Genomic DNA, 16986 nt, shown 5'->3' on the forward strand with positions numbered 1-16986 from the left:
TTTGGATAACTGGGGCTCTTTCTGGGGAAGGTGGGACCTCTACAGACAGGATGGTCTACATCTGAACCTGAGGGGCGCAAATATCCTGGGGGGGAGATTTGTTAGTGCTCTTTGGGGGGGTTTAAACTAATGCAGCAGGGGCATGGGAACCTGGATTGTAGTTTTAGGGTAAGGGAGAATGAGAGTATAGAGGTCAGGAGCACAGATTTGACGTCGCAGGAGGGGGCCAGTGTTCAGGTAGGTGGTTTGAAGTGTGTCTACTTCAATGCCAGGAGTATGCGAAACAAGGTAGGGGAACTGGCAGCATGGGTTGGTACCTGGGACTTCGATGTTGTGGCCATTTCGGAGACATGGATAGAGCAGGGACAGGAATGGATGTTGCAGGTTCCGGGGTTTAGGTGTTTTAGTAAGCTCAGAGAAGGAGGCAAAAGAGGGGGAGGTGTGGCGCTGCTAGTCAAGAGCAGTATTACGGTGGCGGAGAGGATGCTAGATGGGGACTCTTCTTCCAAGGTAGTATGGGCTGAAGTTAGAAACAGGAAAGGAGAGGTCACCCTGTTGGGAGTTTTTTATAGGCCTCCTAATAGTTCTAGGGATGTAGAGGAAAGGATGGCGAAGATGATTCTGGATATGAGTGAAAGTAACAGGGTAGTTATTATGGGAGACTTTAACTTTCCAAATATTGACTGGAAAAGATATAGTTCGAGTACAATGGATGGGTCGTTTTTTGTACAGTGTGTGCAGGAGGGTTTCCTGAAACAATATGTTGACAGGCCAACAAGAGGCGAGGCCACGTTGGATTTGGTTTTGGGTAATGAACCAGGCCAGGTGTTGGATTTGGAGGTAGGAGAGCACTTTGGGGACAGTGACCACAATTCGGTGACGTTTACGTTAATGATGGAAAGGGATAAGTATACACCGCAGGGCAAGAGTTATAGCTGGGGGAAGGGCAATTATGATGCCATTAGACGTGACTTGGGGGGGATAAGGTGGAAAAGTAGGCTGCAAGTGTTGGGCACACTGGATAAGTGGGGCCTGTTCAAGGATCAGCTACTGCGTGTTCTTGATAAGTATGTACCGGTCAGACAGGGAGGAAGGCGTCGAGCGAGGGAACCGTGGTTTACCAAGGAAGTGGAATCTCTTGTTAAGAGGAAGAAGGAGGCCTATGTGAAGATGAAGTGTGAAGTTTCAGTTGGGGCGATGGATAGTTACAAGGTAGCGAGGAAGGATCTAAAGAGAGAGCTAAGACGAGCAAGGAGGGGACATGAGAAGTATTTGGCAGGAAGGATCAAGGAAAACCCAAAAGCTTTCTATAGGTATGTCAGGAATAAGCGAATGACTAGGGAAAGAGTAGGACCAGTCAAGGACAGGGATGGGAAATTGTGTGTGGAGTCTGAAGAGATAGGCGAGATACTAAATGAATATTTTTCGTCAGTATTCACTCAGGAAAAAGATAATGTTGTGGAGGAGAATGCTGAGCCCCAGGCTAATAGAATAGATGGCATTGAGGTACGTAGGGAAGAGGTGTTGGCAATTCTGGACAGGCTGAAAATAGATAAGTCCCCGGGACCTGATGGGATTTATCCTAGGATTCTCTGGGAGGCCAGGGAAGAGATTGCTGGACCTTTGGCTTTGATTTTTATGTCATCATTGGCTACAGGAATAGTGCCAGAGGACTGGAGGACAGCAAATGTGGTCCCTTTGTTCAAAAAGGGGAGCAGAGACAACCCCGGCAACTATAGACCGGTGAGCCTCACGTCTGTAGTGGGTAAAGTCTTGGAGGGGATTATAAGAGACAAGATTTATAATCATCTAGATAGGAATAATATGATCAGGGATAGTCAGCATGGCTTTGTGAAGGGTAGGTCATGCCTCACAAACCTTATTGAGTTCTTTGAGAAGGTGACTGAACAGGTAGACGAGGGTAGAGCAGTTGATGTGGTGTATATGGATTTCAGCAAAGCGTTTGATAAGGTTCCCCACGGTAGGCTATTGCAAAAAATACGGAGGCTGGGGATTGAGGATGATTTAGAGATCTGGATCAGAAATTGGCTAGCTGAAAGAAGACAGAGGGTGGTGGTTGATGGGATATGTTCAGAATGGAGTACAGTCACAAGTGGAGTACCACAAGGATCTGTTCTGGGGCCGTTGCTGTTTGTCATTTTTATCAATGACCTAGAGGAAGGCGCAGAAGGGTGGGTGAGTAAATTTGCAGACGATACTAAAGTCGGTGGTGTTGTCGATAGTGTGGAAGGATGTAGCAGGTTACAGAGGGATATAGATAAGCTGCAGAGCTGGGCTGAGAGGTGGCAAATGGAGTTTAATGTAGAGAAGTGTGAGGTGATTCACTTTGGAAGGAATAACAGGAATGCGGAATATTTGGCTAATGGTAAAGTTCTTGAAAGTGTGGATGAGCAGAGGGATCTAGGTGTCCATGTACATAGATCCCTGAAAGTTGCCACCCAGGTTGATAGGGTTGTGAAGAAGGCCTATGGAGTGTTGGCCTTTATTGGTAGAGGGATTGAGTTCCGGAGTCGGGAGGTCATGTTGCAGCTGTACAGAACTCTGGTACGGCCGCATTTGGAATATTGCGTACAGTTCTGGTCACCGCATTATAGGAAGGACGTGGAGGCTTTGGAGCGGGTGCAGAGGAGATTTACCAGGATGTTGCCTGGTATGGAGGGAAAATCTTATGAGGAAAGGCTGATGGACTTGAGGTTGTTTTCGTTGGAGAGAAGAAGGTTAAGAGGAGACTTAATAGAGGCATACAAAATGATCAGGGGGTTGGATAGGGTGGACAGTGAGAGCCTTCTCCCGCGGATGGATATGGCTGGCACGAGGGGACATAACTTTAAACTGAGGGGTAATAGATATAGGACAGAGGTCAGAGGTTGGTTCTTTACGCAAAGAGTAGTGAGGCCGTGGAATGCCCTACCTGCTACAGTAGTGAACTCGCCAACATTGAGGGCATTTAAAAGTTTATTGGATAAACATATGGATGATAATGGCATAGTGTAGGTTAGATGGCTTTTGTTTCGGTGCAACATCGTGGGCCGAAGGGCCTGTACTGCGCTGTATTGTTCTATGTTCTATGTTCTATAATGTGGGTGTACCTACACCACATGGACTGAGGTGGTCAAGAATGTGGTTCATTGCCATCTTCTCAAGGGCAAGTAAGGATGATCAACAGATGTTGGCTGAGCCAATGATGTCCACAGCCTGTGAACAAATTTTTAAAAGTGCAGACATTGTTGTAATGTAGGACACCCAGCAGCCAATTTACACACAACTATGTTCCACACGCAGCATTATGGCAAAGGCCAATAATCTGGGTGGGGTTCTCCGCCCCGCCGACAGCGAGATTCTCCATCCTGCCAGCCGGCCTATGGGGTTTCGCATTGTGGGAAGCCCCACGCCGTTGGGAAATCCCCAGGTGTGAGTGCCTGCTGGCGCAACGGAGAATCCCGCCAGTGGAGAATCCAGCCCTCTGTTGTTTTAGTATTGTTTAAAGACCTAGATATTGTCCAGGACACCATGGAGAAGTTGCCTGTTCTTCCATGCACACTGTCATAGATTGTTTTATGCCAAGGGTGTGAAGATGGCCTTTATGCTTAATGCTGCTTCTGAAAGATGTCACTTCTGACAAAGCAGTACTCCCTCAGTATTGCACTGGAGTATCAGCCTCGATTTGTGCTCCGATTCTGGGGTGGGATTTGGGGTGAGAGTGCTGTCTACTGAGCCAAGGTTGGCATTGTTAGGATAAAGAGTCCAGTGTCAAATGGTGATGAATTATTACTTGTCCTAATCTGTTGTCCGTTTGGCAATATTCAAACTGAACCTGCAGTTTCTTCCAACAGTTCCGAAATGTAAACACTCCGGTGTGCGCAAGAATATCTGAGCTCCTCCTTCATCTACAGAACAAGAACAGCAGAGCCTGTAAGGAATTTTACAATGCTTTGGAGACAAATGATGCACAAATATACAGAAGCTTGCCAAGCAAATATCTGGCCAGTAAGTTTTTGATTTCATAAAAATACTTTGTTTATTATAATACAGGATTTTACGTAAGCTCTAGCAGTTAACAGTTAATTGTACGACGCAATATAATCTGTATAACACAAACTATGGACCACATCGCAGTTAATTTTGATGTAAACTGGAGCGTCCCAACCAGTCATTTTTGGTGACTTGGTGCCCTTGTGCTGTAATTCAAAAAGAATCTTAACCCAAATACAGTTGAAGGTTTACGTTTAGATTTAATCACTATGCAGTGACTGTACGCGGTGACTCCCAAGTGAGGCGATTTGGATATTGGTTGGGCCTAGCATTGGATTTGGCTGATAATGGAATGAAAATTGGGCAGACTCTTTAGAAATGCATCCATTGGGCAAGATTACCGACCCGGCTGATGATAAAGAAAATTACCTTTTAGTATTTCACTTTCTATGACTTTATCATGATGAAAGTGATGCACATCTAATTACTTTCCTCCCGAAAGCAAAATAAAATTTGTCCACTAATTTTGCTGGGACGACCAGGCACCTTTTTAAAGCCTTGCATGGTGCGGCTGCTCCCAAGTTCAATATAAGCAACCTTTTGGAGTTCATGATGTTTTCATCTGTTCCAACATGCAACCCTTTATATTGGGGTAACACAAATAGCGCAGGAAAGCGAAACTAAATAAACTGCATGAATTTCTTTCACAGGATCCGTGGGAGTTAACATGGATACCTACAATAGGGAGAAATATCTGCTCAATGACAGGGGTAATTTATTTTAAAATACATTTTTATATTAAAATATCACTAAAATGTGTCAGAACACTCTGAACTTCTGTTTTGTACAATTACTGCACTTGATTGACATTGTTATTGTGTCACAATGAATGTTTCACGGAAAGAAGTACTCCAGGGAAAGCTCACAGAAATCACTTTTGAGAGCATGTACTTTAGCAATATGTAATTATTACAATTATGTAAATTAAAGTAACTCTACCTCTCTGTCCTTTCAAAGGTTTTAGTTCACCGACAATTACTCCAGCATTAAAGTCTTCATGGAAGTTGAAATTTTCCCTTCCTTTCAGCGTGCTAATGTGTTTTGATATGTAGTGAGATTATGTGGGAGAGATGGACACTGACTCCCTCATATTCCATCATGGAGTCTGGCGCTAGATTTAACTATAGCTTCATTTTAACTATGAACTTCCGAGGAGTGGCAATCGTAGTTTGATTGCCACTCTGTCCTTTTTTTCCTACCTTAGTCGGGAGATGCGCATTTCTTGCCTAACCTTCCAGGCCTGGTAAGAAATGTTCCATGCAATGGTTTCTTGAGGCTTTGCAGTGCAGGACACCAGCGTTGGGGGACGTGAAGCCTTTACAACACCAGCTGCCTTAAACTGGGTACACTTAAAGATCCCAGCCACTTTGGGGAGCCAAGTAAATGTGTAAGGTAAGTGGTAGGATGGGCAGTACGGTAGCCCAGTGATTAGCACTGTTGCTTCACAGCACTAGGGACCCGGATACGATGCCCAACTTGAGTCACTGTCTGTGCGGAGTCTACACGTTTTCGCCATGTCATAGAACATAGAAAAATACAGCACAGAACAGGCCCTTCGGCCCACGATGTTGTGCCGAACCTTTGTCCCAGATTAATCATAGATTATCATTGAATTTACAGTGCAGAAGGAGGCCATTCGGCCCATTGAGTCTGCACCGGCTCTTGGAAAGAGCACCCTACCCAAAGTCAACACCTCCACCCAACACTAAGGGCAATTTTGGACACTAAGGGCAATTTATCATGGGCAATCCACCTAACCTGCACATCTTTGGACTGTGGGAGGAAACCGGAGCACCCGGAGGAAACCCACGCAGACACGGGGAGGATGTGCAGACTCCGCACAGACAGTGACCCAAGCCGGAATCGAATCTGGGACCCTGGAGCTGTGAAGCAATTGTGCTATCCACAATGCTACCGTGCTGCCCTTAAGAACAAATAAATCTACACTATATCATTTTACCGTAATCCATGTACCTATCCAATAGCTGCTTGAAGGTTTCTGACTCAACTACTTCCACAGGCAGTGCATTCCATGCCCCCACTACTCTCTGGGTAAAGAACCTACCTCTGACATCCCCCCTATATCTTCCACCATTCACCTTAAATTTATGTCCCCTTGTAATGCTTTGTTCCACCCGGGGAAAAAGTCTCTGACTGTCTACTCTATCTATTCCCCTGATCATCTTATAAACCTCTATCAAGTCACCCCTCATCCTTCTCCGTTCTAATGAGAAAAGGCCTAGCACCCTCAACCTTTCCTCATAAGACCTACTCTCCATTCCAGGCAACATCCTGGTAAATCTCCTTTGCACCTTTTCCAAAGCTTCCACATCCTTCCTAAAATGAGGCGACCAGAACTGTACACAGTACTCCAAATGTGGCCTTACCAAAGTTTTGTACAGCTGCATCATCACCTCACGGCTCTTAAATTCAACCCCTCTGTTAATGAACGCGAGCACACCATAGGCCTTCTTCACAGCTCTATCCACTTGAGTGGCAACTTTCAAAGATGTATGAACATAGACCCCAAGATCTCTCTGCTCCTCCACATTGCCAAGAACTCTACCGTTAACCCTGTATTCCGCATTCATATTTGTCCATCCAAAATGGACAACCTCACACTTTTCAGGGTTAAACTCCATCTGCCACTTCTCAGCCCAGCTCGGCATCCTATCTATGTCTCTTTGCAGCCGACAACAGCCCTCCTCACTATCCACAACTCCATCAATCTTCGTATCGTCTGCAAATTTACTGACCCACCCTTCAACTCCCTCATCCAAGTCATTAATGAAAATCACAAACAGCAGAGGACCCACAACTGATCCCTGCGGTAAGCCACTGGTAACTGGGATCCAGGCTGACTATTTGCCATCCACCACCACTCTCTGACTTCTATCGGTTAGCCAGTTTGTTATCCAAGTGGCCAAATTTCCCACTATCCCATGCCTCCTTACTTTCTGCATAAGCCTACCATGGGGAACCTTATCAAATGCCTTACTAGAATCCATGTATACTACATCCACTGCTTTACCTTCATCCACATGCTTGGTCACCTCCTCAAAGAATGCAATAAGACTTGTAAGGCAAGACCTACCCCTCACAAATCCGTGCTGACTATCCCTAATCAAGCAGTGTCTTTCCAGATGCTCAGAAATCCTATCCTTCAGAACCCTTTCCATGACTTTGCCAACCACCGAAGTAAGACTAACTGGCCTGTAATTCCCAGGGTTATCCCTAGTCCCTTTTTTGAACAGGGGCACGACATTCGCCACTCTCCAATCCCCTGGTACCACCCCTGTTGACAGTGAGGACGAAAAGATCATTGCCAGCGGCTCTGCAATTTCATTTCTTGCCTCCCATAGAATCCTTGGATATATCCCGTCAGGCCCGGGGGACTTGTCTATCCTCAAGTTTTTCAAAATGCCCAACACATCTTCCTTCCTAAAAAGTATTTCCTCGAGCTTACCAGTCTGTTTCACACTGTCCTCTCCAACAATATGGCCCCTCTCATTTGTAAATACAGAAGAAAAGTACTCATTCAAGACCTCTCCTATCTCTTCAGACACAATACACAATCTCCTGCTACTGTCCTTGATCGGACCTACCCTCACTCTAGTCATTCTCATATTTCTCACATATGTGTAAAAGGCCTTGGGGTTTTCCTTGATCCTACCCGCCAAAGATTGTTCATGCCCTCTCTTAGCTCTCCTAATCCCTTTCTTCAGTTCCCTCCTGGCTATCTTGTATCCCTCCAACGGCCTGTCTGAACCTTGTTTCCTCAGCCTTGCATAAGTCTCCTTTTTCCTCTTAACAAGACATTCAACCTCTCTTGTCAACCATGGTTCCCTCACTCGACCATCTCTTCCCTGCCTGACAGGGACATACATATCAAGGATACGTAGCACCTGTTCCTTGAACAAGTTCCACATTTCACTTGTGTCCTTCCCTGACAGCCTATGTTCCCAACTTATGCACTTCAATTCTTGTCTGACAACATCGTATTTACCCTTCCCCCAATTGTAAACCTTGCCCTGTTGCACGCACCTATCCCTCTCCATTACTAAGTGAAAGTCACAGAATTGTGGTCACTATCTCCAAAATGCTCACCCACTAACAAATCTATCACTTGCCCTGGTTCATTACCAAGTACTAAATCCAATATTGCCCCTCCTCTGGTCGGACAATCTACATACTGTGTTAGAAAAGCTTCCTGGACACACTGCACAAACACCACCCCATCCAAACTATTTGATCTAAAGAGTTTCCATTCAATGTTTGGGAAGTTAAAGTCACCCATGACTACTACCCTGTGACTTCTGTACTTTTCCAAAATCTGTTTCCCAATCTGTTCCTCCACATCTCTGCTACTATTGGGGGGCCTATAGAAAACTCTGTCTGCGCGGGTTCCCTCCTAGTGCTCCTGTTTCCTCCCACAAGTCCCGAAAGACGTGCTTGTTAGGTGAATTAAGCATTCTGAATTCTCCCTCAGTATACCTGAACAGGTGCCATAGTGTGGCGACAAGGGGATTTTCACAGTAACTTCATTGCAATGTTAATGTGACACGAATAATAATAATAATAATTATTATTATAAGGTATGTGGGTAGGATGATTTGGTTGGTTGGGGGGGGGGTGCTCTGATGGTCGGGAGGGTATAACATGAGTCATGGGGGTTTGGAACGTCAGTCAAGAGGTTGGTAATGGGGTGGAGGGTAGTGTGGAAGGGATGAGGGTAAGGTTCTGAGGGGGGCCTGGTTGGTGTCTTGGTGTGGGCAGTAATCAGAAGGGTGAGGAGTGGTCAGGGGATCAGATAGACAAGTAGTTAGGGAGCAGTCACGTGTGGGAGGGGGGGGGGGGGGAGTTTGGAATGTTTTACAGGGTTTAGTTAGCTAGTAGGTTGGTGGTTCAGAGGGTAACAGGGATTTGCAGGGGGGGCTGGGAGGGTTATCAGGGTGTTTCAGAGGGTAGCTGGGGTGTGGAGGTAATCAATGGGGATCAGCGAGTGGGGAATATAGTTGAGTTTACAGGGTAGTCTGGAGGGGTGGGTCATTGGGGGAGGGGGCAGTGGAGGTTGCAGGCATTAGTTTGGAGGGTAGACGTGGGGGATCGAGACGGTAGCCGAGGGCTGCAAGGGTAAGTGAGGTGGGGGGAAGGAGGTTCAGGGATGAGGTCGGTGCTATAGTTACCCAAGAGTTAGAGGTGATTTTAATCCTTCTAACATTTCCTGGGTAATTATTGTGCTCGGCGAGCCAAACCCACCCCAAGTCTCCAATTTAAATCGGGGTATTAGATGGTTTCCTTTGTAGGGTAACTTCTCATTAAAAATGTAAACTTTCTGGGCAATTCCCATGCATTCTTTATGCAGGGATATCTGGTGGGGAGGGGGGTCTTTCAGTGCATTCTGTGGGGTACCCCAGTTCCATTCCATTTCATATTGTATGGCAACTGTTGGTGAAAGAAGGTGGTGCGTGTTCAGTTTCTCTGTGTTACTTTTGTCTGTTAATAAATCGCAAATGTGGGTTCCGGTTGCGGCTATGCGGAGCGAAGTCGCAAGTTCGGCAGCTCCCACCAGAAACGGACTTTTGGGCTCTCTTTAGGGCCCCTAGCGGAATTTGTTCAACGGTTCCCAGTGTGGGACGGTGACAGTAACATATCCCCGGCACTGTATGGATTGGACCAGGAGTGGAGCGGTGAAAAAAGTAGTTTTGGAGCAGCAAAAGTGCGAGGGAGGAAAACCAAGATGGCGGCGGGTGGAGACCAGGCAGCGTGGGCGCAGTGGTTGCAGGAACAGCAGGAGTTTCTCCAGCGCTGCTTCACGGAATTGAAGGCAGAGAAAGGGAGCTGCGCCAGAGGGGGTGGGGCCGGCTTGGTGGAAAGCGCGGGCTTTTTCCCACGCTAGGGAAGGAAGGGGGCAGGGGGAGGGGTGGTGCTGGAGAGGAGCACCCGCTGATGGACAGGAGTGGGGGGAGATTCTCACACCGGGGGGGGGGGGGTCGATGGAGTGGCGGGAGGCGGCCGGGGTCAGCAGGAGTCAGCTGACTTACGGGAGTGCAATGGGGGGGGGGCAACGCAGCTAGGCGGGGGACCTAGCTGGGGGAGGGGGGGGCTGCTGGGTTGCTGCTGCATTGGCCAAAGGGGAGCTGGAGCCTGAAGAGAGAGTCGGGGTGGGGGTCTGCCGCTGGGGAGGACGGAGAATGCGGGAGACGCGGGCACGTGGCTGGTCTAGAAAGGGAGATAGCTAATCGGCGGGGGGTGGGGGCTGATAACTTGGAATGTGAGCGGCCTGAACGGGCCGGTCAAGAGGGCCCATGTGTTCGTGCACCTGAAGGGACTGAAGGCAGATGTGGTCATGCTCCAGGAGACGCATTTGATTGTGGCAGACCAGGTTAGGCAGAGAAAGGGGTGGGTAGGGCAGGTTTTCCATTCGGGGTTGGACGTAAAGAATCGAGGGGTGGCGATTTTGGTGGGGAAGCGGGTGTCGTTTGAGGCGCTGAGCATCCTGGCAGACAATGGAGATAGTTACGAGATGGTGAGTGGTGGGGTGCAGGTGGTCTTGGTGAATTGGGACGATGCCGGATTTATGTGGCGCATGTTGGGCCGGATTCCGGACCTGGAAGCAGGGAGCTTGACAATGGTGGGGGGGGGACTTTAATACGGTACTCAATCTACCATTGGACCGCTCTAGGTCCAGGACGGGTACGAGGCCGGCGGCGGCCAAGGTGTTGAGGGGGTTTATGGACCAGATGGGAAGAGTGGACCCATTGAGGTTTGTTAGGCCGGGGGCCAGGAAATTCTCTTTCTTTTCCCACGGCCATAAAGTCTACTCCCGGATTGACTTCTTCGTTTTGAGCAGGGCGCTGATCCCGAGGGTGGAGGACACGGAGTATTCGGCCATAGCAACCTCAGACCATGCCCCGCACTGGGTGGAGCTCGAGCTAGGGGAGGAGAGGGATCAGCGCCCGCTGTGGCGCCTGGAGGTGGGTTTGCTGGCGGATGAGGAGGTGAGCAGGCGGATCTGGGGGTGCATTGAAAGATACCTAGAGGTTAATGGAGGTGCAGGTAGGGGTGGTCTGGGAGGCGCTGAAGGCGGTGATTAGGAGAGTGCTAATCTCCACTAGGGCCCACAAGGAGGGGAAGGAGAGGAGAGAGAGGGAGAGGTTGGTGGGGGAGATTTTAAGGGTAGATAGGAGTTTTGCAGAGGTCCCCGTGGAGGGACTACTCAAGGAGCGATGAAGCCTCCAGGCCGAGTTCAACCTGTTGACTACCAAGAAGGCGGGGGTACAGTGGAGGAAGGCGCAAGGGGCGGTGTATGAATACGGGGAGAAGGCTAGCCGAATGCTGGCACACCAGCTTCGGAAGCGGGAGGCAGCAAGGGAGATTGGGGGAGTCAGGGATAAAGGGGGGAACATGGTGCGGAGTGTGGTGGGAATAAATGGGGTATTTAGAGACTTCTATGAGGGGCTGTATCGGTCTGAGCCCCCGACGGAGGGGGGCGGGATGCGTTGTTTTCTGGACCGGTTGAGGTTCCCGAGGGTAGAAGAGGGGCAGTTGGCGGGGCTTGGGGCACCGGCAGGCCTGGAGGAGCTGACTAATGGGCTGGGGAGTATGTAGGCGGGGAAGGCACCGGGGCCAGTAAGTATATGGACCCGTTGGGCCCACTACTAGTGAGGACTTTCAATGAGGCGAGAGAGGGGGGAGGTCCTACCCCCGACGATGTCCAGGGCGCTGATCTCGCTGATCTTGAAGCGGGACAAGGACCATTTACAGTGTGGGTCGTATAGGCCAATCTCGCTCCTCAACCTGGATGCGAAGCTGTTAGCGCTACCAGAATTGAGGACTGTGTCCCGGGGGTGATCTACGAGGACCAGACGGGTTTCGTGAAGGGAATGCAGTTAAAAACCAATGTGCAGAGGCTCCTAAATGTAATCATGATGCCTGCAGTGGAGGGGGAAGCAGAGATAGTGGCGGCTATGGATGCGGAGAAGGCCTTTGATAGGGTGGAGTGGGGGTACCTGTGGGAAGTGTTGAGGAGGTTTGGGTTCGGGGAGGGGTTCGTTAGTTGGGTTAGGTTACTGTACGAAGCCCCGGTGGCGAGTGTGGCCACAAATCGGAGGAAGTCAGAATACTTTCGGCTGTACCGGGGGACGAGGCAGGGGTGCCCCCTATCCCCCCTGCTATTTGCGTTGGCAATTGAGCCTTTGAGGGAGTCCAGGAACTGGAGGGGGCTGGTGCGGGGGGTGGGGGACACGACACCGGGTATTGCTGTATGCTGCCGACCTGTTACTGTATGTGGCGGACCCGGTGAGGGGGATGCCGGAGGTGATGCGGATCCTCAGGGAGTTTGCAGACTTTTCCGGGTATAAGCTCAACATGGGGAAGAGTGAGCTATTCATGATACACCCAGGGGACCAGGGAAGGGGGATAGACGAGCTTCCACTGAAGAGGGCGGAAAGGAGTTTTCGGTACCTAGGGATCCAGGTGGCCAGGAGCTGGGGAGCCCTACACAAGCTCAACTTGATGAGGCTGGTGGAGCAGATGGAGGAGGAGTTTAAAAGGTGGGATATGCTGCCACTCTCCCTGGCGGGTAGGGTACAGTCGGTGAAGATGGCGGTGCTCCCGAGGTTCCTTTTTATATTCCAGTGCCTCCCCATCCTGATCCTTAAGACCTTTTTTAAGCGGGACAGCAGGAGCATCATGGGGTTTGTGTGGGTGAAAAAGACCCTGAGGGCGTTTCTGGAACGGAGCAGGGTTGCCTAATCTGTGTGGATACTACTGGGCTGTCAATGTGGCGATGATGCGCAAGTGGGTAATGGAGGGGGAGGGGGCGGTGTGGAAGAGGCTGGAGATGGCGTCCTGTGTGGGCATGAGCCTGAGAGCGCTGGTGACGGCACCGCTGCCGCTCCTGCCGACAAGGTACACCACGAGTCCAGTGATGCCGGCGGCCCTCAAAATTTGGGGGCAGTGGAGACGCCACAGGGGTGAGGTAGAGGCTTCGGTGTAGTCCCCGATCTGAGAGAACCATCGGTTTGTCCCGGGGAGAATGGATGGGGGGTTCCTGAGCTGGCACAGGGCAGGTATTAGAAGGATGGGGGACCTGTTTATAGATGGGACGTTTGCGAGCCTTGGGGCGTTGGAGGAAAAATTCGGGCTCCCCCCGGAAATGCCTTCAGGTACATGCAGGTAAGGGCGTTTGTAAGACGGCAGGTGAGGGAATTTCCGCTGCTGCCAGCACGTAGGATCCAGGATAGGGTGCTCTCGGGGGGGTGGGTTGGAGAAGGCAAGGTCTCGGCGATCTACCAGGAGATGCAGGAGGAGGAGGAGGTCTCGGTGGAGGAGCTGAAAGGTAGGGAGGGGAGTTGGGGGAGGAGATAGACGAGGGTACGTGGGCGGATGCCCTGGGTAGGGCAAATTCTTCCTCCTCTACTGCCAGGCTTAGCCTGATACAATTTAAGGTTCTGCACAGGGCGCACATGACTGGGGCAAGGCTGAGTCGGATTTTTGGAGTAGAGGACAGGTGTGTAAGGTGTTCGGGGAGCACAGTAAATCACGCCCACATGTTCTGGGCGTGTCCAGCGCTGGATGGGTTCTGGAGGGGCGTTGCGAGGACGGTGTCTCAGGTGGTAAATAACCGGGTTAAGCCGAGTTGGGGGCTCACACTATTTGGGGTATCGGACGAGCCGGGAGTGCAGGAGGCGAAAGAGGCCGGTATTCTGGCCTTTGCATCCCTGAGTAGCCCGGCGGAGGATTCTGCTACAGTGGAAGGATGCGAGGCCTCCAAGCGTGGAAGCCTGGATCAGCGACGTGGCAGGATTCATTAAATTGGAGAGGGTAAAATTTGCCTTAAGAAGATCTGTGCAAGGGTTCTTCAGGTGGTGGCAACCGTTCCTGGACTTTCTAGCGGAGCGTTAGGAGGTGGACAGCAGCAGCAGCAACCCGGGCACGGGGGGGGGGGTACTTTGTGTTTACTACTGTGTTTATTATCGTTTAATGGGGGGCTTGTATATTGGGGGAATACGTGACATAGCTATAAGATGTTTATTTATGTGTTCTTTGTATTTTTCTTATTTCTGTAAGGGGGGGTTTGTTGAAAATATGTAAAAATTTTGAATAAAAATATATATATTTTTTTAAATCGCAAATGTTTAATTACTCTTTCATGAATGAGTGACTTTTTTTCTTGCATGCTTCAAGTGTACTCCATAAAGGGGTTGGTATTAAAAATATCGCAAATATGTCAATTTTTAAAAATATTGTTCGTGGGATGTAGTCGGGCCAGGTAAGAATGACCGATTTCCTTCCCTAAAGGACATTAGTGAACCAGATGGCTTTTTACAACAATTGGCAATGGGTTTATGGTCATCATTAGACTTTTAATTCCAGATTTTTATTGAATTCAAATTTCACCTTCTGCCGTGGTGGGATTCGAACCCAAGTTCCCTGAGCATTTAACCTGGATCGCTGGATTACTAGTCCAGCGGCAATACCACTGCGCCTTGTTTTACTGATCATTGTTTTCAGATTAATATTGGCTGCTGTGTCCGGAATGTTGTGCACCTCTTCTGAATCACTGTAAGAGGTGGAATGTTTCACAAAAGTCAACTGCAACCTGCTTTCAATGACGAAAAAAGAATGAAGGAACCGGGATGAATTCGGAGCCACCTTTCCAATGGTGTCTTTGAAACAGAACATTGATTCAGTATCGCTATATGTGCATTAAATATAGAATGAGTCTCACTCTGGATTTCTTGGGGAAATTTTGCTTCGATGGATATTCTAACACGTCTGCATAAAGAACGAGCTATAAAAGTAACAGACTATTTTTTTACCTGACTCATGCACAAATGGTTAACTCATTCCTGTGTGCTCCTTTTTTTCCTAATTAGTGATTCCTGGCTTTTTCTTTTCTGTCCTGGATGGGAAAGAAGTGTTAAAAGTTTTGCAGATAGCTGTCATCTAACTTTACCAAACACTGCAATTACAATGATATGTTTTGTAGTAATGTGATACTTAATACATTAATGCTATAGCCAATTTTGTGTGTTATTCAACAAAAGCCTTGTATTTACATGTACTCGGTCATGTTCATCCCCTATTGGCATTTTCGGCTGAGAAATCAATTTCCATGTGTGTGTACCCCACATTATTGTAAAATCAGTTTACCCCACCTCCCTTTGGGCTACTCTGTGCTTTGCACTGTTCTCAAACTGATAGAACAGTCAAGCAACAGGCCCTCACCATTCTACAAATGTTGGTTGTATGTCAGCCTCTGGCGTGAGATGCCTGTGAGGGCTTGTTCTTGCCTTTCTTGCAGACTGTGGTCCTTATTCTGTGCTCGTGCCTTCTCAAGAGCACCACTGCGCTTAGTAAATCAATGTGCACAGATTAGAGTGAGCGTACACCGTACTGCTCTACGTCACAGTTGAAGCAACAACGTACTGTTCCAACATTCAAACCGATTTATAAGCAAATATTTTTCAAATGTTTTCAATTCTAACAAGTTTGTGTGGGCTCAGGAATTTCTAAATGGTTCTGGTTCCTGAACTAAAGGCATCAATAAGTTTTCATTTATCCATTAGTGATATGTCGGCATTGCTGACGTGGCCAGCATTTATTGTCTGTCCTTAATTTCCTTACTCCAAGGCTCAGACTTGAGTTCTTGTTTCCTTTCTCAAGCCCTCTTCATACGTTAAGAGACCAAAAATCTAATTCAAAATCTAAAATCCGTCATTGAGTGTTGCATTCATTTCTAGGTCCTGTGTTTTTCCTGGCTTGCTTCAGTGTGGCAGCAGGGTTGGCTTTCCTTCTGTATTACTGCAAAGAAGGTAAGAATATATAATGAATAAAGAAAGCGATGAATTAAACTTTTGTTAAATTGTTATGTCAGCCCTAGGCAGACGTGAAGGTTTTACTTTTATTATTGGGTTAAGGAAGACTGAAGAAAAGACAGAAGAGTGCATAACTCTTGTGCAGTTACAGTGTCTAAAAGTTAACTCACTCTAGTTATGAGTGTCGGTAAACCTTTGACCCTAAGTATTTTTCTGCACTTGTATGTTATAAAGGGAATTCCTAATTTCACACCAATGTTCCAAGTAATTATTGCAGGGTCGACTTTTTTTCATTGGACATTATTTATCCATTATCTGATTGATCAAAACACTAACTGTATCATAAGATTTTAAAAATAAATTTAATGTACCAAATTAATTTTTTTCCAATTAAGGGGCAATTTAGTGTGGCCAATTCACCTAGCCTGCACATCTTTGGGTTTAGGGGGCGAAAACCACGCAAACACAGGGAGAATGTGCAAACTCCACACGGACAGTGACACAGAGCCGGATCGAACCTGGGACCTCGGCGCCGTGAGGCAGCAGGGCTAACCACTGCACCACCGTGCTGCCCTAACTGTATCATAAGTTAATGCAGATTCTGTTTGCATCTGAGAAAGTTAGTTCAATTGAAATATCAAAGTCGGTTGCTATGTGTGTTTCTGTTGCCAATAAAGGGCACTAAGTGACATTGCAAATATGAATAGTAATGCCCTGTAGCTGACAACTCGGTATTTTTATGGAGTTCCTTAATTAAGGAAAGGCACCAAGCAGCATTTACAACCCCCATGCTAGCGGCATGTTTTGCAGTGGCAGAGCCCCCCCCCCCCCACCCCAGCCATTGGTGGGCAGTGGGATCTTCCAGTCCTGCCGCTGTCAATAGGGTTTCCTGTTGTTCATGCCCTCCACCGCCGGGGCACCCACGGCAAGAGGGACGGGGGTCGCAGTCGGTGGGATGGAAAGGTCCTGCAGGTGGGAACGGCCAGAAATTCCGGCCAATCGTGAAACACTCCACAGAGCACAGCGAGCAGGAAAGGAAAATGGGAATACGCAAAGACTGTGGGTGGAACAAAAAGATTGGTCAAAAGGAATCAGATGGTTTTTGACG

At 48.3% G+C, this 16986-nt stretch overlaps 1 protein-coding gene across 2 annotated transcripts in view; it reads left to right on the plus strand.

The window, feature by feature from the left end:
• LOC140388400 (caspase recruitment domain-containing protein 19-like) overlaps positions 1-16986 on the plus strand; it is an 88583-nt gene that overhangs the window by 60737 nt on the left and 10860 nt on the right. For both annotated transcript variants that reach the window (XM_072472508.1, XM_072472509.1), the window contains exons 4-6: positions 3855-4008; positions 4704-4763; positions 15804-15875. In XM_072472508.1, coding sequence (XP_072328609.1) covers positions 3855-4008; positions 4704-4763; positions 15804-15875 — 286 coding nt within the window. The remainder of the gene's footprint in view (positions 1-3854; positions 4009-4703; positions 4764-15803; positions 15876-16986) is intronic.

Source organism: Scyliorhinus torazame, chromosome 13 (genome assembly GCF_047496885.1).
Source record: "Scyliorhinus torazame isolate Kashiwa2021f chromosome 13, sScyTor2.1, whole genome shotgun sequence".
NCBI classification, from domain to species: Eukaryota; Metazoa; Chordata; class Chondrichthyes; order Carcharhiniformes; family Scyliorhinidae; genus Scyliorhinus; species Scyliorhinus torazame.